General features: G+C 27.9%; 1 protein-coding gene across 2 annotated transcripts in view; it reads left to right on the top strand.

The window, feature by feature from the left end:
* Positions 1-27,479, top strand: part of LOC119678507 (GATA-binding factor A) — a 41,944-nt gene extending 14,465 nt beyond the window's left edge. Inside the window, exons 2-4 of one of the 2 annotated variants that reach the window (XM_038090368.1) lie at positions 25,101-25,709; positions 25,802-26,033; positions 26,135-27,479. In XM_038090368.1, coding sequence (XP_037946296.1) covers positions 25,218-25,709; positions 25,802-26,033; positions 26,135-26,904 — 1,494 coding nt within the window. In that variant the 5' untranslated portion in view covers positions 25,101-25,217 and the 3' untranslated portion in view covers positions 26,905-27,479. The remainder of the gene's footprint in view (positions 1-25,100; positions 25,710-25,801; positions 26,034-26,134) is intronic. The other variant, XM_038090369.1, reaches the window with a different exon arrangement.
* The last annotated feature ends 237 nt before the right edge of the window (positions 27,480-27,716 follow it).

Genomic DNA, 27,716 nt, shown 5'->3' on the forward strand with positions numbered 1-27,716 from the left:
AATTTTGCATACTACATCACCGTGTTAAAGTCATGTGTCTCAGGATCATTTTCATGCATTTTGGAAAAAAACAAACTTTGAACAATACTAGATATCCGGCATCACTGTACCTGTAGTATTTGAATATTTTCCGTTATAAAAAAAAAATGTGAAGCCACATTTGGTCAACGATACTCAAGAGTAAGTTTATGTTACTAATTTTTCATCAAACAATAAACGTTTTATTTGTTGCCATTTCAAAACTATCACTTACTAAAAACTCCCATTGGTTGTGCATTATCTTTTGTAAACCATCTATCATCTAAATGAGTATTATTCGAATATTTCAATATCAAAGTATTATTATAATATTATTAGTAACCTTTTCTTAATTGTAAGTCTTTCTTTTTAAAACTTTCCTATTCACACTGTTATTTACTGTGCATGATAGTGCTTAGTATATATACAAGTACGGATAAGACTAAAATTTTTAAAAAATATTATTTCATTTAATCCTAATTATTTTAAATATTTCATCATCAAAAAAATATGAGTTAGGTTAATTATAATGGTAGTGATTTTTTTACTTAAAAGGAACTATTGTATTAGTAGAGAGGGTTCGAACAATACTGAATTGCAATAACAACATTCTTTTTTTATTTAGTTAAATTGAATTTTAAATTGAATTTGTTGTTGACCATACAGCTATTTTGAGTATTGCCTAATAGCCATCATCAGTGGCCTTGAAATTATTTCTTATATATAATTATTCGTAAATAATTTTTTGTTTTTGAAATTGCAAGTACCAGGGGTTGAACTTGTACATTGCCAATTTTAAAGTTCAGAGTCAGTGTTCATTACCAAACGGACCCAAAGTCATACTTGACTTGTATATTGGAATTTGGAGTATATCATTACGAAATCATAAACCAGCTAGAGAATAATTATATTAATTAATAATAGTTAATAATAGTTATTTTTTAAATGTTACATTTCAGTACTGAAACCAATTATAAGCACGCTGATCAGTGATAATGAACTTTATATCTCCATACATTGTAGTGAAACATTACAGTATCTTAGATTGCGTGGTTTTGCTACTTTATATTTCTGAACAAAAAAATTTCTTTGTAGTATCAAAGACTTTCAGTTATACCCTACGTCTTACTAGTCATTAGTATTTTTTCTTCTGTATTTTTTAACTTTATTTATTCGAGGGGTTTTCGCATAAAACTCGTTTATAATTTTAATTTCTTTTGTTATCAAATAAACGATGATAAGAGGTCAAAAATTCCAATATTCAAACGCTTTGAAGCAGTGAAACGGTTTCGCTGATAATTAAAATATATATACTGTGACACTTGCATATTTTAAGATACAAAAACGTGCTTCCGCAATGCGACTACGTGCGCAGATACTTCAGTCGTAAGTATAAAAAGTGTTCCATTCAGCGATTTTCAACAGCTGAAGTTACCTGTCTTCACATTGCCTCTCTGACAAGTTGGCAGTCGTAAAATTGGTAACATAATTTTTTATTTATTTTTATTTTTTATAGATAAAAAAATGTTTGTAGCTAAAGTACCTCGCTGTCGGTGTTATCAACGGCTTAGTTGTTTTTGTACGAAAACTGATGGCGGAAATTGTGAATTATGTGCATATAATTTTTTTCTTATTGTCACAATTTCGAGTGGATAAGAAATAATTTTTTCTTTAGGCACTTTTTTTCACTGAACAATATAATTAAATTTTTAGAAATGTTTAAAAAATTACCCTACACACACTCATGTATATATGCGCATACACATTTGTTGATAATTTTAATTAAAGCACATTAAACTCATTTAATGCAGGTTAAGCGCATATTTTTTTTACAAAATAGTAATTTTAAAAGAAAGAAAACATTATATTGATAAGAATATTTCTAAGTCTAATTTTCTAAAATTTTTAAGAATTGCGATTTTGAATTTCGAGTGGCTTAAGTAACAAACTCTGCTTCCATATTTTTGCTTGTTACGACTTTTATGCTTAAAGTAATAATATAGATGTATTAGATACAGTTGGACAGGTGTCGCAATTAACCTAATTGTAATATCAATCATCATAATTACTTTCCTGCAACTTTTATCGAAGCATAGAAATACAATTTCTTAGTCATTTGGGGTTAATACTCATACTTGACTCTAAAATTTATTTATTTTCTTATTTTTGCCCAATATATTTTGATATTCTAGGGCAGTTTTCTTTTATTATCTTACTTGGGTTCCAATAATTTAGATGGAATAAAAATGATTTTAATAGGAAAATACATTGCATCTACCATAAAAGTAGAGAAATCTGTAAGCACCACCTATGTAAAGCTTGAAATAGGGAGCAAATTATAAATCGTTATATATTCTGTTTCGCTTTCTAAACGTTTAATGTGTGTATATAGTTTCCACTATATTGTACACTATAGTGTGTACAATGTACACTGTACATCCTTCGTTGGCAATTACTTCTGTTTGAAAACTGCTAACATACTATATATTAATAGAATCTGTTGTGATAACAATTTCAAGCATAAATAGTTAATTAAAAACAAGTATTATATATATGTATGTATATAATAATGGGCATCTGATCTATGAATCCACTTATAGCTATTTAGTTCATACTTTATTGAATATAGATGCGGTCAGGATTAACAAAATATTGTAATGTATAATAAATACTTTATATTCAAGGCATCTTTATTTTATAACCAGATTAATGATAATCAAAAAAGGTTTTAAATAGCCCGATAGGGAATAACGTTTACGTCACAATGTTTAAGCTCTGTAACCCTACAAAACTAATAAGACTTTGCAGTATGACATGGAGTAGTACCTATATCTCCGCCAATATAGGGTCAAGTCTGCTCGAACCCTTTGTTACCGAGCCAAACTTCACTTAAGGTCATAGAAGTGATGGTATGTAGGGTAGATGTAGTGCGAAGCACATTTCTACGGTCTGGTAGATGGCGACTGTACTTTTTAATCTAGCAAGGATATCATTTATTTTGGCACCTCCATAATGAACAACAATGGTGTCAGAATATATATTAGATTAAGAATTACCATTTCTATCACGCACTTAGTAGGCAATTGATCTTACACATGTATCTTACGGATTTTATAAATCTTTAATTTATAAAAGATACATCTTATTGAATAATTTATTGAACTGACACATACAAAAGTATATATTATGATTTTTTTTTACTTTTATTAGAATCATATAACAACTTTATTATGTAAAAGCGAATAAGTAAATAAATTAAACTTTTTTCTCTTTATGGAGAATCCTCAAAAAAATTATCCACTAGCAATGAAGTGATTCCCATAATTGATATTTAATTTGGTAATAAATTCGTTAGCGCCAACATTTTTTATATTTTTCATAAGCGATCTCTAAAAACACTAATTCAGTTATGCCTGCCCATAATTTGTATCTCATATCTTTTGTATTCCTTTAAATTCTTAGAAAGCGCGTGCGCTTCACTGCTACTGTTCACTTCTCATATCGTTTAGATGCCATCAAAACCGAACCAGAAGATAAAATAAAGAATACAGAAAATCTCAATATTATTATGAATGAAGTATAAATTCGTGAGGTTCATTAGCACAGCAGGATATGTCACTATAATGCGATCTTGTGGTTTTATCTCTTGAGATATTTGTTGATATAAATTCTTAGCTGAATGTGCCTGATTCACACACTAACGATATATTTTTGTATCAAACAATGAAGGTGAAGAATTATTTTAACGAAAATTGTAGTTTTCAATTATAAATAATCAGTCGTGACCATTAAATGTTATTAGTATTATTGGTTTTTGCTTTTACAATATTAAATTGTTTTTTTTTTCTTTATTAACTTATGCGATTTAATTGTGCACTTGAAAGTAATTAAATGAATGAGAAGTATGTTCAATAGGGTAATACCGCTCACTTTGGAAACAATAGTCTGAATAGTCTGACTCGGGTCTAGAACACGTGGTGTGCGGTTTTCCTTTCATATTGAGGCAATAAGTCAACAATAATGATCTGAATATTATATGGCAATGACAATGATTAACAAATTCGTATATTTGGCAATCATCTAATATATTCTTGTTTATTTATAGTGGAAATATATCTTCAAGTGAATTAATTTCTGTGAGTAGTGATTATGTGGTTTATATTAAAAGTATTCTGGAGCCAACAGCGGCTGAATGAAAAACTCACTTTAATAGATCTTCAAGAATACTATTCTTCATCAATTGTATTAACTTCATTATATCCGTGTGTAATATTTAAACTAAAGAGTATATAAAAAACAATAAGTTCAATAAATCGATAACTTCATAAATTTAGAGTCAAGTCAAGTCAAAAGTTCTTGCAATAAATCTAAAGATTATAATTATTGGGTACTGTTAAAAAAAATATATCACTGCACATTACTTACCATAGTTATCAAATACCCATTATTCTGTTGTCAATTAATTTTTTCTTTTATAACTTTTAAGAAATTTAAGTTAGATAGTATTAATAAATAATGCTATTGTACCCAGTGGCGTATACCGGATGGGATTTCATTTTACAACAGACATAATTAATTTTGTTAATTAATTTATTTTATTCGAACTTTGAATTAGTTTACAAAAATACCATCTGAAGTAACCTCCTGTATATGTTATGCTGTTGATTCAAGCATGTACAACGATAGAAAATAATTTGAGTACAATATTAATATTAATATATTCAAACTATTCAAATAAGTATTAAAACTATTTTAAGATTAAAAGCACAAATATTCTCATAAGCCAATACGTACTCATACACCTCAAAATATTACTATCATACCAAAGAAATCATTTAATCATCATTCAATATAGAACATAACTCAGTTAGGCATTTAAGATTTCTATATTACAAAGTGGGCGTTCTTGCTTGTTTTTAGTTTTATGTTTCAATGAAATGCTATTGTAATTTTTATATTTCGTTTAAGCATGCAACATTCTTCATTTAGTTTAAACATACAATATAAGTACGTCAGCATAAACAGTAACTAAAATGAGTAAAACAGCGAAAGTTAAAACTGAAGTTGAAACTTTACATTAAAGTAATGGAAATCAAAATAGCAAACTGAACACATAAAAAAGTGACAGCTAACAGCACTAAATTGAGATATAATAATTTTAATAACGTATATTTTGAGGTAATATCTGTATGAATATTTTGATTTTTTTACATATATTGCACCATCCATATATGTAGACCATCAGCTTGGTTGAAGAACAAATATCTTAGCTAAAGAGATAGCATATCACCTTTGGCTATAAAACTTGAGCCATTATCTCAATAAATATAGTCGAAACTTACAACTATAACGAGTACGTGACCTAACTTATTATACTAGAATTTTCTTTTTTAGTTATTTTAGATTTACAAAAACATTTCATTTGACATTTTTGGAATATAGTAGAATTTTAAAAATTTATTTAAATTAAAAAACAATCTAGAACTTTATCAACAATTCTTACATATTTTGACTTATCACTCTCATAAAGGAAGTCTTAAATAATTTTTTTTATCGTAAAATAAATTTTTTAAATAAAAATCTCTTATCAAAAGTTTGGCTCTCAATATTTCTTTACACTTTAATTGGTTTGAAATTATTTAGATAAAACAATGATTTTTTTTTTTAATTATAATTATAAGTTATACTCGTATGTAATATGTTGTGGTTTTAAGTTATTGTATTTAAGTCAAATAACACGATTACGATACTTAATCAGAAAAGTTGTTGACATGAATAAATGATAAGTAAATATTTTTGTGATTAAATTTTATTATAAATTAAATGTTCTTATTTTTTAAATACATTTAAAAGACGGTGAAAATAGAGAATAACAACATAAAACAAATATACATATTTAAAAAAAAAAGCGTATTTATTCATCATTTATTAATATACTATATTTCTGTAACTATTCTTCAGTACCCTTTAGTTGAAGATTTTGAATGAGGTTTAGAACGATTTGAAACTTCAGAGTCCGTAGCTAACTAACATCCAATACATTCTTCTTTTACTACTTAGATTAATCAATAAGTTATATATAAGCACTACAATTGCTTCTTATCCAAATTAATTTTGGCCTTAAAATCTATTTCCATATATATTGAAATAAAAAATCTGTTCGAGTAGGATATAAGTTTTATGTCCCCAGTACTAACTCACGAAAACCATAATTTCCCACTCTAAACAAATACAAAAGTCCCACTCTAAATTTATTCTCATCATTGATTATTCCTTTCTCTGTATCAAAATAAACAGATGTGTCCTTTTATTTACTTCTAGTTTATCTAGAAAAGTTTATTAATATTAACATTGCTTAAACCAAACCCAAAACAGTTTTTAAATATAGTTAATTCTCAAGCAATGCTACTAATTGATGTCACTTAAAAAAATTAAAATAAAAAATCTTAATGATTGCCATCAGTATCTCAAAGTGTTGTCAGACGTTCGATAATTGCTTTGGCTCCAAATTTCCATAACAAATTTAATCGATAAGAAAAAAAAATTACCAAAAAAAATACTTAATATCACAAATCCAGAAAACAGCACAACTCTCTACTAATTTCTTTTAATCCCTACGCTGCCAGCGAAAAAGGGGTTCTTAAGTTTTCGTATACGGATGCTGTTCAGCTTATATGGCGACAACGGCGCTTAGCATTTGTTTTCAGATACATTTATTCGACAATAATGAGATATACATTTTATATATTTTTTTTTTGCTTTTATAAGAGTAAGAATGATAACATAACTTAAGCGTTCGATGTTAAGCCTTTCTCCTTTCTCTTTAACAACTGCAACTTAGACAGCGCTTAATAAAGTAGGTGGCTAATGCCATCAGCTCAGTACAGCATAAGAAAAATATTGTATCTTGATCGGTTGCGGCCGGTGTATCAACATTGACGACATCGTTGAGGCTTTTGTCATTGATCTTGAATTAAAATCTTAAGAAAAATCTGTTTATACTCACGATGCACGTTTGTATCTAGTCTAAACGCAACACGTTGGCGGTGAGTTCAAACGTGTTTCGTGGTTTCAGTGATGGTTTTAAGTGGATTTTTCGTTCGATACATTTAATGTGAAGTGCGCCAGACTACTTTATTTGTTTTTTATTTAAATTATTATTTGCTTATATTTATTAAAATATATCTTGTTCCTATGAGTGCATAATTTGTGGGCAACCAATTCAGATCAGCTTATATTGTAATAAACACAGCAACATACACACACTTATATTTAAATATATATATTAAAATGCATATTTATCCATTCAGTAAAATTCAGTGAAACTTACTTTTGCATTAAACTCAATCTCTATAGACAGATTGCAATGTTTGTCTGTAGATGAAGTTGCCTTGAAATTCCAACATTGAGAAATAAATTTTTGTATTAATTGTAGTCAAAAATCAATTAAGCATAAATAATAATATTGAAAAATATTCATAGTCTATTAATATTATTTACTTAAGTTTACTTAAGTTTAATAAACTTAAGTTTGTTTAATATATAATTAATATACAGAAATAGGATACAAAGGAATCGACTTCTATTAATAATCGCAAGCTAAACATGTACTAAAAATGCACAATATAATCAAGAATTAAAATAAAAATAAAACATAAAATATACCAAAGTAATATTGACAAACTATATGAAATATATAAATAAGTTATAAATAAAATAAAATGCCTAAATTAAATATAACGAAAAGAAAAAAAAATCGAAAAATAAATATATAAAGTAAATCGGTGAATATGTAATTTAATTTAATATTTTGGCAATACTCGAAACAGCTGTATGGTCAGCCAAAAATTCAATTAATTAAAATAATTTAAAAAATAAATTTTTGTTGTTGTTTCACTTCTGTTCGAAAACCTCTTAATTTAATTTAATTTAATTTATTTTAATTTAATTTAATTTAATTTAATTTAATTTAATTTAATTTAATTTAATTTTTTTTGAGACTGCAAGTACCAAGGGTTGAACTCATACCCTGCCAATTTTAAAGTACAGAGTCAGTATTCATTAGCAAACTGACCCAAAGCTTTACTTGACTTGTATTTTGCAACTTGGTGTTTTTGTTCATTTACTGTGAAAGTTCATTAACAAACTCACTTACTGTGTTATATTAGAACGAAATCATAAACCAGCTGTAGAATAATTGAATTAATTAATTATCGAATCTTAATTGAATTTTATTGTTTTCAAAACCTTTCTATAAAATACAACAGTTTCTATTAAGTAAAATAGTCACTACTGCCATATTGGCGTTAAAATTAAATCTAATTATTATGAAATATAATTATATAATATAAATTGATATAATACAAAAAATTAATTGATTCAAAAATTTTTGATTTAAACTAAAAAATAATAATTTTAAGTAATTAACAATATACAAGTACTTTATTCAAGTATTAATTTATAATATTTAATACATAAAAACTAGTTCGAATATTTTTTAATATACAATTCTTATTAGGAATATTTCAGTCTATAAACCGTTTTTGGTGTTATTAAATTTGAAATATACTAATAGTTCCAATAAAAGAGCATTTAATTGCTTGGATATGAACATAAAAAGGGAACGTCCTTTTTGATTCGAAGAAGAAAATATTTTGTCCTAAACAAAACTTGAACTATTATTATAAATTAATTACTTGATAGTACCATTTTATCAGAGATCTTTCCAAAACGAACCTGCTGTTTTATTATTTTTTTTGTTTGATTTAGTGCCATAAATACCATGTGTAAAGCTTATATATAAATATATATATAAAAATATGTATATAACCAACAACTTAAAAATAAATTTATTAACAAGTTTAAATTATAAAATTTAAACTTTAAACCAATTTTTATATAAATCTTAAAAATTTAAATTTAATATAAAAATAAATGTAATAATATATATATTTTATACTTATATAGAATTAATATTTAGTTTAAATAGAATTAATATTTAAATATCTACTTGACCTTTTTAAAATTATTAATTTTACTTATTATATTAATGAGATAATTAATAATTACAATTATCTAGTTTTTTTAATAATTAGTTAATACCAAATATTGGCTAATCCAAAAAATATTTGAAGTTGATACATTTGATTGAATTTGAAGTGCAAGAAAATCTGAAACGATTAGTCAGATTCAAACTGTTTAGTTACATACATTTCAGAAATTTCTATGTAAACCATGATTTTCACTTTGTTCGGTTGGTCACCAAAACAGTCAACGAAATTATTAATGAGGGTTAGAAAGACTTGTATTCATGCAGTCAATACAAGAATTAAAGATTAACCAACTATTAATTTATTAACTATTTGCATAAAGGTGGTCAAGAAAAAAATCAATCCTTAAATCTAGAACTTTAGTTCGCAGAATTTTCATTTGCAAGTTGATCTACAAAATAAATTCAAGTGATCCATTTATCATATACAATAATATTATTTCAAAAAGATGCTGATCGAAAGAATATTAGGTTTCATAAAGGCTAAAAGGCTAAAATTAATGCCATTGGAGGTATCATTACGTATTTCGTGACATTAAAAACTTATCTCTAGTAATGTACAATGCTCCTGAATATATAATTGTAGCCACTAATCAAAAAAAATTAGTACGATTCGAATTTCCCTGATAAGGCAATTTAACAACGGATCTTAGTAAAGTCATATATTTTGAATTACTTATACTACTGTATACACCTACATGTCTTACTTCTCGACGTATTGGTACATAATTTAATAAAACAATAAGGATCATCTACAAAATTAATAACAAGAGGTCATTGATAACAAATGTTATGCTCTCGCAGGTTTATTTTTGAACCTTTCTCTGTCATTACTCAGCAAACGAAAAAATCATGTAACCATGATTCATACATGTCTCTATTATATGATATGATTTATTCATTTAAATAGTGCCAACAACCGTCCAATTAACCAACAAATTGGCTACATCCGTATAATTCCTGACGGATATTGAACACGATGTTGCTCTTAAGAAAGATCATACAATTATAACACAATAGTCGTCAAGAACGATTGTTTCCGATACTTATATTAAAATACTACCATTTTCATATATTTGGTTAGCTGATTTTTAATATATTTTTTCGAAATTATTTTTTGTATAAGTTCGGATTGAGATCATAGTGTAACACAGTCCTTGTTAGTCATTCTTTATTATAAAATTATTCAAAATCTCCTTGGATTACCTAACCAGTATGTATATTTATTTCAAGAACCAAATAAAAAATCAGCTTTTTTTGTTTTTAGTCATCGAAATGTTAACCAAAACAACCTTTAGGTCACCCAATAAATAAGCATATATATGTATATCCAGAACCAGACAGAAAAAATTGAAATTTTATTTCACATGTTACTTTGAAATGTTTTATAGCTATTTCATAAAGACAATAAGTTAAATTAATTTGTTCGGATTTATAAAAAATATATGTACACTAGATGACCAACTTTTTGGTTATCCACATTTTCTACTCATAATCCGAACATAATAATAAATACCAAATATATATTATCTGGCTTATAGTCCGAATTAACCACTGTTTCGTTAGTCCGAATCATATGTTATGAACATTTCTGGTTAATATATCAGTAAAATAATTCACTTTTACATACCATTATGTCTTTTTATTCGGTCATACTCTTTGTTCTACGAATAAGTTATTTAATTTATGGAAAGATTTCACGACAGATAATAATAATTATATTTTTAATGAATTTCTCTTTTAAAATAAATGCATGAATACATATATAAGACTTTTCCTGGCTTTTTAATATAACTCCTGTGATTAGTAATCTGGATTATATTTTTACCGAATTTGTCTTTTAATATATAACATGAATATAAATATGACTTTTTCTGGCTTTTTAATATAACGCCCGTGATTAGTAATTTGAATTGACTCCAATTTTAATCGATCGGGATTAGCAGAGTTGTTCTGTATTTAAATAGTAATGAGTGGAGTATAATAAATTTGTAGCATATTTGTTATAATATATACAAAGCAATTTTAATAAATGAAATCGAATATAATACAAAACAATTTCAATAAATAAAATTAATTGTGATTCTCACTTCCTTTCTGTATTTCACTTTATATGTGTAACTTCACATATTTGCAAATATGCATATTGCATATTTTTAATATTTTTTTGAAAAATTGTTTGTTTTTAATGGTGAGGCCGGAGAATGAAAACTTCAACAAAGTTCTTATTTTTTAGAATTACAATTACAAAATTATTACTGTTAATAAAGAATGATTTCATAAAGAAATCGAAAATAAAAAACTTATTTATTTTAATTAAATTGAACAAGAAAATTTAGGGTAAAACACCCTTGTTTGTGGTGTTGATTGTGTTCAGCCTACACTTTCTATAAAAACTATAGCTTATAGTGTAGTTGTTAAAAATACCCTTACCCTTCCTTTTTCCTAATTTTCTTTATTCATCTCAAGTGCTTCAATGGTTGCTGCATTGTTCACACAGAATTCTGTTTCATTCCTCAAAAAGACAAAAAATCCTGCAACAACAAGAACCTGTTCTAATTTAAAATGTTTTGCTTTTGATTTTGTCTTTGCATGAACAAAAACAAACAAAATTGTTATTGCATTGGATTATTGGAAAAAAAAACTCTTTCCTTCTACCACTCAAGTTAAAAGAACTTGTGTGCATTGTTACCTGGTGACAGTTAACAATAAGCAAGCACAACGAAAAAGTCTCTGCTGTTTTTGTCTCTGTCTTGCACTTGACCAAGCGCCATTCCTCCCTTTTAGAAAATTATAATGTATTTTCATGAACAGAAAACTGTAATGTTGCTGCGCATGCCGCATGCCCCGCTGCTTGATCACTTTTGCCATTGATGAAATTGACTTTTTATGTTGACTTCTTTAATTTAATAGTGATTTTTGTTGTTGTTTCATTCGCAGCACGGCGCTGACTGGATTTTGGGATTAAGTTTTTGTTTACTTTGACGGGTTTTTTAGTTTGTTTGTTTGCCTCAAGGAATTCGGTTCGCAAAATCTTCTTTTCTCGATTCTCGTATTTCGTACGCGTTATCGTTTGTTTCTCTTCTCATTGCTATTACTGGATATTAATAATATTAAATTATTTGTGTTGGCTATGTTAAGTGGTGAATATGTAATAGTGTGGATAGTCATTATAATAAGTTTTATTTATTACACGTTTTAAAAACAAATGCTAAATGCCATTAGTTAATAAAATTTTTATTGGTCTTATAAATCATTTTAAAGTTCTCGCGTCTGTAATTAAAATATAATAGCAAATACTATAAACTTCTTATTTCGTCTGAATCAGAATAAAAAATTACAATGGGAATTTTATTAAGCGACGGCGATGTAAGTGTGAAAAATAAACAACATTTTTAAATTCTATAATGAAATAATAAATTTAAATTTAGTAAATTGTATGCAAATCACTTTTTTTTTTTTTGGATTTTTAATAAAATTATTGAGTTATAATAATATAATTATTGAGTTATTGAAATTATTGAGTAATAAACTTATAATAATTTATTATTATGTAACACTCTTTTTTATTGTATGGAAAAAGTTTTAATATTTTTATAAAAAGTATTACTATTTTATATAAAATTTTTTATAAAATATTTTACTATTTTATATAAAATAATTTTATTATTTTAAATAAAATATTTTACTATTTTATATAAAATACTTGACTATTTTATGCAAAATATGTTACTATTTTTTATAAAATATTTTATTATTTTTTATAAAATATTTTACTATTTTATAATAAATATTTTATTATTATATTAAGCAATGTTTATTAGTTGTTTATTATAAATGTGTATGTTGTTTAGTTTAAACATTTTTAAAAAAACATTGTTACATTTAGCAAAATATGTTTTATTTTATTTTTTAAAAAAATTTTATAGTATTTTATAAAATACATTTCATTTTTGTATAAAAATATTCCATTACTTAAAGAAATATATTTTTATTATTTTATTTTATATTATATATTTTATGTTATATATTTAATATTATATATTTATATTATATATAACAATATTACAGTATTTTATAAAAAAACATTAATATTTTATTTAAACACAATTTAAATTTTTTTATAAATCATATAGTCTAAAATTATTATAGGAAGATTCCATTCTTTAATATATTTCTAAAACACATATTCAGTTATTATTTATATTATTTAATAATAATATTACAAATATTAATATTGTGTAATATTAATTATTATTAATATTTTAATTAAATACAATTCACAATTTTTTATAAAACATATAATCTAAAATTATTACTAGGAAGATTCTATTCTTTAACATATTCCTGTAATATATATTTAGTTATTATATATAATATTGTGTGCAACAAACGACTTTTAGTAGTTAGTTTTCTATAACTCCACATAAAAAAGTAACATCATTATATTTGTTGAAAACACATTATTTTTGAAAGCAATTTGAAAGTAGTACCGTTCTAGAGTAATTTTCAAGTCTCTCCCTTTTATGATGCTTAAAAATTATAACATTTTACCATACCAAGAAGATATGCATTGTACATATATCTGACATTGGTTACATAATGTCAACTACAGATTTTAGAGACTGTACCCGTTAATTATTTTACTAGTATAGATTAGAAATCCGACAGCAAAGATAGTAAGCTGAAATACAACAATAATGTTTGCTATGACTTCACTGAAAACCAAACTGTCATTAAAATAACCAGAGTTGTGAAGACGATTTTAAGATTAGTACCATTGTGTATTCTTCCCACTATAATACAAACAAGATAACCAATTTTAATAAGTATAATATGAATCTTAGATCATAGTAACAGAGTATTGGTGAGGAAATTACTATATTTTTATAAATGTGATTTTTCAGGCTTAAAACATACTTTTATATGGGAGTGCAGTTGGTAGTCAAAACATATACATTAAAGATAATGCTGTACTTATAGCTTAATAGAAAGACATGACATATATTTGGAGTCAATAATGAAGACGTCTGTAGAAACTTTTGTAATGAAAGAGCAGCAGAATCTGTAAACTTTAAATTAGTTATTGTACAATTTCATATGAAGAATATACTTCATACTTGACTTCTTTTAAGATTTGTGCCAATTTTACGCTTTTGGTATTTTTTAATAAAGACAAAAGAAATATAAATTCATCTGACCATTCCACTAAAAATAAAAATATTTACATTTTTACTGATTTTATTGCTTCTTATTTAAGGAATATTGTGTCACTATAAGTTGGTAAAATTAATTTCATATTAACTTAAATGTATTTTTTAAAACCTCAATATCCGTTTTTAATTCAACTATAAAATATCGTTCCCTCACTCCTCAACACTGCTTCCCATTTATAATCAATTACCGACGGGTTTTTGACAAGTGCCGCTGCCGTAAGAACGTAAGAACGTCTCATTTTCGCTAGTAAAAACGTGCCAAATAAATTTCATACGGAAACTTGAACGCTGTTAGTCATCGCATTTATGCATGCATCCTTCAGCAGATCACCCATATTGCTTAGCGTCTGACTTTGCCGCAGAAGACTTCACTGCTGTTTAATGCTTTTGTTGTTGTCTTTATTAGCACATGAATTCGCCTTTATAGGCGAATACCCAGTAGAAAAAGTGGTCTTCGAAGACATTGTCTTCAAGACGGTCTTTGATACCGCGTCCGCATGTTCAAGCAAATTTGCAAAACAATTGCTCAAAACATGAATATAAATACTCTTTCTTTGCTTCCTCTCTCATTTTTAGTGTTCATAGCAACGAATTTGAATTTTGCCTCAGATGACGCTATGTTTTATAAATGAAGTGACGCAATAATTTTGAAGTGTAGTAAATAAACATTTGTGAAATAAATATTAAAAAAATCAAAATGAATAAAGAAACAAAATCATTAAACTATGAAATATTAAAAAAAAAGAAATTAAATCAAAACAAATGAAATATTGACTTAGTTCCTGGAAAATATATTGATATTAATATTGAAGACAATAATTCCAGTGAAAGTTGTTTTAGAAACGAAACAAAGGATGTTGAAAATAAAAAAACTGAAAACACTTGTGAAAAATTAGCTGTTATATTTAAAAAACACAGGATTAACAGGTTGTGGTAATGCTATTTTAGAACTCTTAAGATCAGAATGTTTAATTGTACCAAAATCCTCTTCAACGCTTTTGAAAACATATAAAACTTCAACAATTGATGATAGCGAAATGCTTTAAATTATTTTATATTAGTTTTAGTTAATTTTAGATATGTTGAGTTATATTAAGTTAAATATTTAAATTAATTTTTACTATGTTTACTAGTTTTTACTAGTTTATTTTTAATATCTTAATAAAATTTATAATAATTTATAATAAAATTTATAATTTATTTTTAAAACTTTTAATTTTGAATGTAATTTAAGAAATTATTATATAAAATAAATAAAAGTACAAAATACAACAATTTCTTTCTACTTATTTAAAGAGAAAATTGAAATTCATTTAAAATTTAAAGAGCGCAATAAAAGAGTAAAAATAAAAAAAAGGGTGAAAAAATTATATGAGCACTCCACTAAGAGCGCACAACTTTCTGTCGAATGCGTCCGTTATGCAAGACATGGTCTTCGAGACGGTCTTCGAGACATGTACACAAAAATTCATTGAAGACATTTGGCTAATTTGTATGAAAGTGTCTTCGAAGACCGTCATACATTTGGATCGATCGGTCTTCATGTATGTATCCATGTCTTGAAGACGTCTTCGATGACGGATCGATCCGTTTTCTACTGGGTAAATAAGCGCACATAAAATTCCGTGCGTGTGTGCGTGCATTTCGCTTACTTAACTGTTGTGGCAATCAATGACAGCAATAATAAATTAAAAAAAGAACAAATTAAAGAAACCAACAAAAAAAAAAAAACTGAAAAAACAGAAAAAGAACCTAAGAACAAGCAGACAAATTGATCCACTCGAAAATGCATTAAAATTAAAAAAAAAGGGAAAAAAACTAACGCAATGTGCTTTTAAACCAAAAGTTAAATTCCGATTGCTGTTCCGTGCCAGTATGCAGAGTTGAGTGGTTGGCGCAGTGTGTTTCGTCATTATCAATGCAGCATCATCAGCATCATCAAGATCATCATTATCGCCATCAGCTTTAATGGCAAATGGATGCGGATTTGTATATGGATATGCTGAACTTTTTCATGGCATTTTTTTCATTTATTTATTTATATTTTTTACTGATGATTTTGCCCCTTGGAATTGTAAACGGTACGTAACTGGCAACGCTTTTGATTACATTTACAACCTTCATAAATACTCGCGAAATGAGAAGAAATACTTTAATCGTTAAGGCATTACCTCCATACCACATTACCACAACTGTACTGTGAACTTGCACAGCTTAAGTGCGCAGCGGCTCAACAGCTGAGCTGTGGATCAGTTTAAGGCATGTTGCCACTAGGGATTAAGCGCTATTTGCGTACAGAAATTTCTTTCTCAAATATAAATCTGCACTTTAAAGCCACACTGGAGTAGAGCTGAGTTGTATTGCGTCACAACGCAAGAGCGGCTTAGCTGCTGTCAAGTGTTTATTAGAAATCCTTTTACCTGTTCCACAGTCAAAGACAGTCTAAGTACCGCGCTATTACCACTTCACTCAATTTTTTTCGAGTTGTTTTTTTTTCTGTTTTAATTGACGTTCTTAAGTACGCTTATTTATCATCTTCAGAAGAATCCAGTCGCTTGCACAACTGGCAGCATCCTTAAATCCTTTACTGCCTTCACTCAAGTGGGCACATTTGTTTGTTTTTATTTAATTTTTTTTTTTGTTTTTTGTTTTATTTTTCTTTTGTTTGTTTGCTCCTCTTACCGCCGTGTGACAAATTATTAACGATCAGCACCACTTAAGGCTTTGTTGAAACCTTTTTATTGAATTTTTATTGCTGTTTGCTTAATTTAATTTTAACGTTGTTTTTGCTTTTCTTTTTCAATTTTTTTTTCTTTGATATTTTTCATTTTCAGCTCTTATACTGGATACGCTTTTAGTATGCCGGAAATTTTTTTTTGGGGTTCTTGTCTTTTTTCACCTTTTCTCATCTGCCTTGACAATTTTCTGGCTCTTCGGATTTTTGAAGTAACCGCGCAGGCGCTTGACTTTGATCAAATGATCATCTTTAAGCTGGCGTCATTACAAACGCGTGGTCAAGGCATTTCTCTTCTGTGCTGTTTGGTGTTTAGTTTCAAATCTCTTTACCGAAGCTAAGGCTTCAAAAAAAATTTGATAGAGCTGTTCTTAAGATCGAACTTGATGGAATAAAATGATTAATTTAAGTATATATTGTAGCTTAAAAAACAATTTTATTGATATTTACCTTAAAATTTCGTTAAATAAGGTGTGTTTTTATTGTTTAGATGTTCGGATAAAGAAGCAAAAAAAAACAGCCAAAAAATTTAAAACCATTTTCAGCGAATTTTTTTTTTTTATTTTTTAAAGTTAAATAAAGATAGATCATTTATAGTCATGATAGAATTTTAATTAAAGTAGTCCTAACACGCAAAATCGAACTCTCTAACAAAAATAAATAACAAAACAATATCCTAATCAGACGTATGAGATACATTCAAATAAAATTATTAAAAAATATAATGAGACAAATTACTATTTTTCTAAATTACTAGTAAGTTTAATCTCTAAAAAAAACTAAATAGTCATAAGTCTTATTCTATAAAATATCAATAGACTAGAGAAGGGCTGTCCAAAGTATGGCCACATGCGGCCCGCGACATGTTTTTAATCTACTACAATCACGCAACTCCAGATACTAAAAAGGGGAGTTAAAAATTTTGTGGTTGGTGATGCCAAAAAAAGTTATAACTAACACATCTGCTAAAAAGTACCGAGGCTAAGTCATAATAATTTTTCATTTTTAAATAATGCCAAATAAGCAAAACTCATACCCTTCTTGTAAAAAGATATATCTTTGGCCTTAAAATTGGCGTTTGTGTGAACTATATATATTCCACTTCATTGGACGAATATATTTTTGCTTAGAATATTTTTTTAAGGTCTATCAGCAGGTAGTAATCGCAGGGGGCTAAGTCTAGAAGAATATGGCAAACATGCGGCATGAGGAAGAAACTTGATGAAACATCATTTTTTCCCCCTCATTAGGATATCGTCTTTAAAACACAGGGTAATCGATAAATATTGTATGATTCGCTTCGAAAACACGAATACCATAACCTTAAATGAAGACTATTGCGTTTTTGGTTGTGTTGGACGTCTAACACCGGTTGTTGTTCGCTTAGCAGAATCCCGTTTTAACGCTGATATGATATTTTGGATCTATTGTTTTATCCATTTTTATATATTAGTGCACAAGATTCGTTTTATTTTCCTTAAACAGCTATAAACAGTTCTCTAAATAAATAACACATTGTTGGTTTTGGTAAACTTTCTCGGGGTTTATGTAAAATGACGAGGAACGTATCCTGTTCCTTTGATATCTATTCAATTCAAACTTTCCATTCATCCATTCAGTCAGTTATCATATTTTAAAACTTTTCTGTGATATTACAATGGGACTTTCCATTGAAATCAATACGGTTTTCTTAGCTAATTGAGGAAGATTGGGTCCCCTTTCCACTTAACCAAACCTAACAATGGGACTAGATCTTGTGGCCGTTTCCTGTGAGACGGGTTGCCACTGAATACATATCTGTTTGGGAATATATTTTTTGAATATGTTGCATATTTATACTAAATTTATAGATATATTTATTTATTTATATTTTTACATTCATTTATATATATATATATATGTATATATATACATTTAATAAAAATTTTTAATAATAATGTTGTATGAAAAGATGAAACAGCTGTTATCATGTTTATTGTTTAATGAAAATATTCCATTTATTCAAACATTAAGATTATGATGCTGTAATAGTTTTTATATAAACTATATTTTATTTATTAATGAAACTCTTAATGATTTCAATATGTATTTCTTTTCTTATTTAATCCTCAAAGTCAATCTTCGAATAAAAATTCATGAAAATATTTCTTTCTTATTAACATAAATAAAATTATATATTTTTTTAATTTAATTAAATAAATTCTTTACTTTTATGTGAATATAACGAATTAAATTTCTTTGTGCTTAAATAAAATTTTTTTTTCTATATAATCAGTTTCCCATCGATTGGCAAGTTCAATCAAAAGAGCCGCTCATGCTAATTAGCTTCAATTTTTTTGATGAAGATCGTATGCGAAAGGTGTCGAAAGGGTCAGCGCCAGTGCGGTTAAAAGAGATTTTCAAATTAATTTAGTCGTTCATATATGAGTTTTAAATGAGAACAGCCTTATTAAGACCATCTCGTAGTGGACGAACGAATACAGTTCATCTGGAAGCGTTATGCCGACGGTTTTGACAATAAAGACTTTTATAAATATTTTGATCGTTTAAAATTTAATAAAAGTGACAGAAAGGAAGGGAAAATTAGTACCACAAAAAAGAATTGAAGGAATTCATAAATATTTGTATAATATTAATACTTTTGTTGTTGTTGTATTTTAAAAATAAATACGTTCGGTGTACAAAGTATTCGGAATTCATAATTTTCAAAACGCGCGTTTTAATTAGAGTTTTAAAAAAAAAAACAAATTTGAGTATTTAATCAGCTCAGCACAGTACTCACCCTGAGATGACGGTGTGCAAAGGCACACGAACTAAACTTCGGTTAGTTGGTGGTATTGCACTCCGCCATGTCAGGGTGAATACTGTACTTTGCCACTTGCCACTCGCTAAGGTTTGTTCTTCAAAAACTAGATCGTCACTTGACTATACAATAAACAGCAGGAACACTTGACTATTGATAATGAAATAGCAGGAACATTGAAGAAAGTTATCACTTATGGAAAAAATAAGAAATATAAGAGTTAGTTTTAGTTTCTTTTAGAAACGTGTTTAAATCAAACTAGTTCCAAATTTTATAACAATTAATAAAATGAACTGAAAATGAACAAAAAATGGCAAAAAATATTTTTTACTATATCTCTCCCCTCACCTAATAATTCTCTTGAACTAATTTTAATACATTTAGTGAAATACAAAAAAATTACGAGTAAATATATATTTTAGTATATCCCTAAGTTAGGTTAGGTTCAAGTGGCGGTCTTGTACCAAAAAAGCCCACTTGGGCTCAAATAAGGGTCTATTGTAGTACCACACGATTGGCGTTTCTTCATACATAGACTAGAAGTCAGTTAGATTGAAATAAATCAACCTGTTTATTCTATAAACTTCGGTAAGAAAAGGAGTCTCGAAGATTTCACATCTTCTCATACTTTAAGATGGGCAGTAACACATGAGATGGGACACAGTTTCCTCATCATTCTTAGAGCCACAACTACGACAAAAGTCATTATAGGATAGGTACAGTTTCATAGCATACCTACCTATTATACAGTGATGCGCCGCTGACATTGTCTAATATTTTTTTGTTTACAAAACTAAAAACACTACTTCGAGGAAAGTGCTTAGAGTCGATCTTTGATATAAAATAAAATCACAGAAGTTAAATTTTTTACACAAATTAGCCGACGAAATAGATGTACAGAGGATTGAAACAAGCGGTGGCGTAGGTATATCCAAAATCCAAAATAAATTTGGATTAATTGATGATATTTTATATTGGATTTAATAATTGCAGATACTTTGTACATTGTATATATATTATATATATAAATATATAACTGCAAGGAAAAACAGTTTTACTGATTTATAGGCAAATTATATATATCGATAGAGTTAAAATATATTTGTGTTGTAATATATTCAATTTATATAATCTATCGTTTATGTGATTTTGTTATATTTTTATTTTTTATTTCTTTGAAGTTCTATTTTTTTTTTGTTTGTGTCTGTGACGCATTAATAAAAGTTCACAAGAGTAAACCAGATAAAAATTTTAACAAAATATCGCTTTAATGGATTCAAACAGACAATCGATTATGTCTGGCACTCCGGCATCTGTTTTTTATCATTTCATTTGATATTGTATTTTTAATATTCATACATCATCGTTTATTATAATGGATAAGATAAACTTATAATTTGTTTTTATACCATTTTTGACTTTTGTAAATTAATGTATTAAACAAATTATAATACTATGTTAAATTAATATCCGAAATCGTTAAAAGAATGGTTTCTGATATTTTATAGAGTAATGGTATTATTTTAGGTAAATGTTTGAATAAATTTATATGAGTGTAATAAACGAAATACAAAATTATTGTATAATATCAACTAATTTATATTAAAGTTTATAGAAATAAAGTCAGTTACTTACATTGGCTATATTTTTTTTTTTGAACGTGTAAGGATCCCTAAACAGATAATGTAATTGATTTAAGTCTCCATTTGGATAGCCGCTTAATCACGATTAAATATATTGAAATATATTATTAAACTGAGGTTATAGTTGATTTGGCTATCCATTTGGATAGTCACTCAACATGGCACAAATATTTTAGAAAAACCGAAGCATAACTACAAACTTCCGAGCTACATGGCTTAAAAGCTCTTAGTCGCTTTTACGTTTTCATTACAAACCCCCTACTATTAGCATACTCATCTATGTCGTGTTTTTCTCTTCTTGTTTCTTTTTGTGTTGTTCTTTTATATCATTTCATACGTACATTGTTAATTTCGTTGTTCTTTTATATCATTTCATACGTACATTGTTAATTTCGCAGAAATCCATATGCAAAAATTATGTATAATAAAACAAGCCAAATTTGCAACAACAACGATGATGTGTTGTATACTCTAGTAGTTTGTTTGTATGCACAAAATTCATATAAACAAATAATCAACTATTTGTGGTATGCATTGTAAAGTAATTATTTATTTATTCATTCATTAAAAACTTCTTGTATCTAATAAACGATAATGTGGGCTCTTTTTTTGTCCTTAATCTATGACAGAAATTATCTAAAATAACCACACACACACGATTATTATAGAAATGTCTTTTGTTTCTTATTATACAATTTGCACACATAACGTAAAAATGGTATATTAACAGCCAAATTTATAAGGCACACTTAAGTATCGATTTGATACTGAAGTGACTATTATTTGAGTTTTAAGCGACACTTTACTGTCGAATATAAGTGTTCATTTTAATTTGATCATGATATAACCATAAACATACTAAAATACTTGAATAGTATAATTAGACAAATTGGATTGGAAATATCTGCCTGTGGTTCTGCCTGCTTATCTGTCAATCCATCTCTCTATCTTAGAATCTATCTTTCTGTCTGTTATTGTGATTCAAAGCGTATAAAATCGTAAACTAAAATAAAATAAGTTAACTATAACATTCTACAGCATTTTTACAAAATTACTGTCGAAAATGAGTTCATATTGTGATATTTATATGTTATGTAAGTACATCAGATTCTATATCAAAAAAACAAATTTCTATTTATAGAAAATTGCAATGGTGCAAGTAAAAAGTAAATATTTTTTTCTAACTGTTCAGTAGCCAATACAGATACTTCATTTTGCCCTCATTCACTGCTAAGCTTATATTCGCAGATTATATATGTATTTACATATATACGACTATCTTAAAACTTGCCTTAACTTTGGTTATCATCACGTGAAAGCATCGATATACCACAGCATTTATATATTATTCAGTAAATGCCCGACGGGAAAACACATAAGTCAAATCCAACGAATACTTATGATCAAAATTGTTTCATAATTAATTTCTAATTATTTCTAATTTTTAAAAAGGAAGTAGACGATTTTTTTGTCTTAAAACACTATATATATAGAGATTCATTTAAGAAGTGGCTATTAAGAAACAATTACAAATACACATAAAATATTCAATAAAAAAATCTATAAAAAATTAATTACAATTTTTTTAAATAGAAACATATTTAATAAGTATTTATAAAGTAATATAATTAATTATAAATATGTTTTAAATATGTTTATATTTAATGAGTGATTTATAAAAAATTATAAATAATTTGTATTATTATTATTTATCTTTTTAACATCAACAAAATTAAGTAAAACGCTGCGAAATTAATTTTATTGGTTTTCTATATATGTAATAATAAAATTAAAATGAATTAAAAATAAATTATTGCATTCAAAATTAAGTCAATCAAATAAATTGATTATTTCCAACATAAACCCACAATCAGAAATTTAAGGAAATGTTCTGAAAAGACAAAGCCAACAGAAATTAAAAATGGTTCCTTCAGAGGTGTTGCCCTTGCGAGTGTATCAACCAATCAAAACTAAGCATAATGTTACTGCCGTTCATGTTGCCCTACATCACTTATTAAAAGTAAGAAAGCAGAAGCAGAAGGAGAATGAGAACAACAAAACGGAAAACAATTTAGGAAGCCTTTTTCAATCAATTCCGTACTGTACTTAAGGATGAACAGAATTTAATTAATGAAACATGTTTCTTTTGTATTTGCGAGGTGTGTTTTCTGTTTAAAACGTTTTTAATAGATTTTCGCGCGAAAATGTCAATGTTGGCATTGACACACTTATTCTCTTTCACGTAAATGCTATCTACTTTATATACAATCATGTTATTCCGATAAAAATAAATAATAAAATAAAACCTTTATATTAGAATATGTGATACGACAATGCATTGAAGCATTACAAGCATTCTGACAGAATTTACTCTAGAAAACTTTGAACTTACTCTAAAAAAACTTATCGATTTTGTAGGGGAGAGAATGAGACTTCAAAAAATATGTTAGGATTTTGCCCGGCATTAATGCATAAACATCTAGAATTGCCTAGCTGGGTATTTTATATCGGATGAAGAAATACAACTCTTTGATATAGGTTCAATACTACAGTTTGTAAAGGAAATTCGACTATAAACCCCCAAAGAGAACCTACAATAAATTTTTAGAGCGCAAAACAAATTCCCAATATTTTGATTACAGACTGTTTGTAATATTTTTAATTTATATCTAAACATGGGCGTACACAGGTAGTGGAAGGGAGGGGAGCTCGCTCTCCCTCTCTAGATTTTAAAATGTTATTATTGTTTTGAATAAAAATTTAATACTGTTTACAAGAAAAGTTTAAAATTTTTCTTTTTTTATGAACAAAATCTAAATTTCAAGTTTTCAGTGAACTAGGGGTGAAATATACTAGCTAATATAAGCCAAAAAGAAAAAGAAAAAAGTACTAAAGAGGGATACCTTAGCACTTTTTAAAATATATAATGATATTATATCAGCGCTCAGCCCTAATTTCGGTCCTGATTTTAACAATAGTCTATGCTATGCTTTGACTATTGTTATTTTCATTGGTTCAAGATTTCAAAAATTTGATGATTTGTAACTGCAGTATAACTGTTCACTGTTGAACTTCAGACAAGTACTTTAAGAATACTTTTCATATTTGTTGAAAAATTATTTTTACTAGTAAATAAAGATATATATATATATGTATATAAAATTAGATATAAATTAAGGTATATATAATTATAAAAATATATATATAATGATTATAATTTTTACACAATGTTGTACTTACATAGGTATTTATGTATTATAAATTTTTTTTAAGAAAACTAGTAGTTTTTATCGATCAGTAGTGGAATTGCGACAACAAAAATTATTATTTCTAATTAATTGAATTTTTGGCTGATCATACAGCTGTTTTGTGTATTGCCAGGTCAGCCAGAAATTCAATTAATTAAAAATAATAAAAAAAATTGTGTTGTTGCTATTCCACAATTCTTCGATAAAAGCCTTTCTATTGAAAACAATACTTTATATTAAGAATTTGGTTTCGTTAAAACGGACTTTAAAAATCAATTTAATAAAAAAAATAGTAGTCAAAAAAGTAGTTCCAACACAGAAGATATTATTTATATTCCATAGTATTTAATATATTTAATTTTTCTCATATCTCTATCTGTCTTTTATAGTCTACATCGGATCAACAGTCTACACGCGATTATCTATTGCAGCAGGATTTCAACCATATCAGTCCATATCACACGCATAGTACGCACTTTCAACAGCATCCAGCATCTAACACGAAAATGTATCACTCCGGTGCGGGATACGCTGATTTGACAGGTAGCGGCACTGGTACCGGTGTTTCTTCTTACCATCAGCAAGCAGCCGCAGCAGCAGTCAATGCACCAGTCTATGTACCCTCAAATCGCCAGTACAATCATGTGGCAGCACATTTCGGCAGCGCTGCAGCACAGAATGCTTGGCCCACGGATAGTTTCAGTACGGCGCACGCACAACTGCCTGCACAGTTCTACACGCAAAATGCAGCCGTTATGATGGGTTCCTGGCGTGCCGCCTATGATCCCACAGGCTTTCAACGTTCCTCACCCTATGACAGTGCCATGGATTTTCAATTTGGAGAGGGACGTGAGTGTGTTAATTGTGGTGCAATTAGCACGCCACTTTGGAGACGAGATGGCACAGGCCATTATCTGTGCAACGCTTGCGGATTGTATCACAAAATGAACGGCATGAATAGGCCATTGATCAAGCCAAGCAAGCGATTGGTGAGTGCAGTGAGTGCTCTTTTTTTTTAAATTCGCTTTATAATTTATTTTTAAATAAATTATTTATTTATTTATTGATTTTTTTATTAATATTTTATTAGACTGCTACAAGACGCTTGGGACTGTGTTGCACCAATTGCGGTACACGCACCACAACTTTGTGGCGGCGTAATAATGAAGGTGAACCTGTTTGCAATGCTTGTGGATTGTATTTTAAGTTGCACGGTGTCAATAGACCACTAGCCATGCGGAAGGATGGTATACAAACCAGAAAAAGAAAACCTAAGAAATGTGGCAGTTCAGGCGAGAATAGCAAGGACCACAAAGAAGACGGTAAGTTATTTTTGTTTTTGATATATGAACTCTTGAGTTCCTCAGTTTAAAAATATATAAATAAGTCTTTGCAATCATATTAAATCAATTTTCTTTTTCAGATTCAAAAGCATCATTAAGTCTCGATCGCCACAGCCTTGTGACTTCAGCAGCACTAACTGCCAAATTACAAGCTGATTTAGGTGTCAAAAGCAGTGGTAGCAGTAGCAATCCCTTACACAACCTCAGTTTAGGCTCAGCCACCAGTGCATTACACAGTTCATTGAGCCATCACATGCATTTACCTTCCACGTCCACGCAACCAACACGTCATTCTACCGGACACCTCCATTCCAGCCCAACAAGTAGTGGCTCAACTGCATCCACAGTAGCGACCGCAGCAGCATCACTGAATTCTAATCTCTATTCAACGTCACTGAATGCACAAAATAATTCCACAGCATTTGGTACTCATACACCCAGCAAATATGAACATCTGTTATCATCCACTAATGGCAGTAATAGTGCCGCGTTGTCGAATAGCCTAGCGGCGAGTACACCCAGCCCAAATTATCATCACAGTGCCGCTGCTGCAGCAGCCCACTTGCACCATCACCATCATCATCACGCCGCAGCGGCTGTTGCCCATCATCATAGTAGCGCTTTGGGACAGCACAGCACAGCTTCATCGGGGAATAGTGGTTATGGAGTGAAGACAGAAGCCAACTCCACAAACTATGATTATGTGAATAATTGCTATTTTGGCACTTCTTTTGGGGCGCTCAGCGGTTCGAGTAATAGCGCTGGAATCCATAGTGCTGCCAGTGAACTAGCTGGTTACCATCACCAACATAACGTCATACAAGCCGCTAAATTAATGGCCACATCATAAGGCGAAGCGAACATTTATCTTGTTAAAGTGTGAAAAAGAGATAGCAATATTGTTTATGGAATAGACGAATAAAACAACATTGACTCTTCTCCGATCTCCGATGCTTAATATTCTTAACTATTATATTTACACAATTTCAAATTACTTTCAATGGAGACGAATAATGACTGTATATATTAATTATATTTAATTTATATATAAACTTTATATTGTAATTCAAAACATAATGTACAAATATAAAATAGTGTTTAAGTATTACATAGGTTGTGGTTACTGAAGTGATGATGGCAATCCAACAGATATATCAGTGGCTATCAATACATTATAATCTTAAATATTTAAATTTATTCAAAAAGTTATTATTTCACATGACAAGAAAAATAAATCTTCCAAGATGTTTAGATTTAGTTTGAAGAGGTCTATTACGCTTCAATTAAAAAAAAAAGTGTCTTATGTATGTTTGTAGTTTGAAGACTCACACATATGCCATTATCTGTGACCATCACATCGCATTCAAGTGCCTTAATTGATTGCAATCTGCAATATTCTAATTAAAACCCAGTTAAATATTTTAAAATAAGCTTAGAATAAATTTTAAAGTTGAAAATATTTCTATATAATTGTAAATTTTTTATTATATTATAAATATATATTATTTATAGACATAACACTGATGTAAAAATAAGTTAATTAATATTATAATAAATCAATACAATGTATTAGAAAATGTTCCAATAAAATAAGTATCATTAAAGAAAAATATTTCAAAAATTTATATTTAATGAATATATTTTGCATTTTCTTTTTATTTC

The sequence above is a fragment of the Teleopsis dalmanni genome, chromosome 2 (genome assembly GCF_002237135.1).
Source record: "Teleopsis dalmanni isolate 2A chromosome 2, ASM223713v2, whole genome shotgun sequence".
Taxonomy (NCBI): domain Eukaryota; kingdom Metazoa; phylum Arthropoda; class Insecta; order Diptera; family Diopsidae; genus Teleopsis; species Teleopsis dalmanni.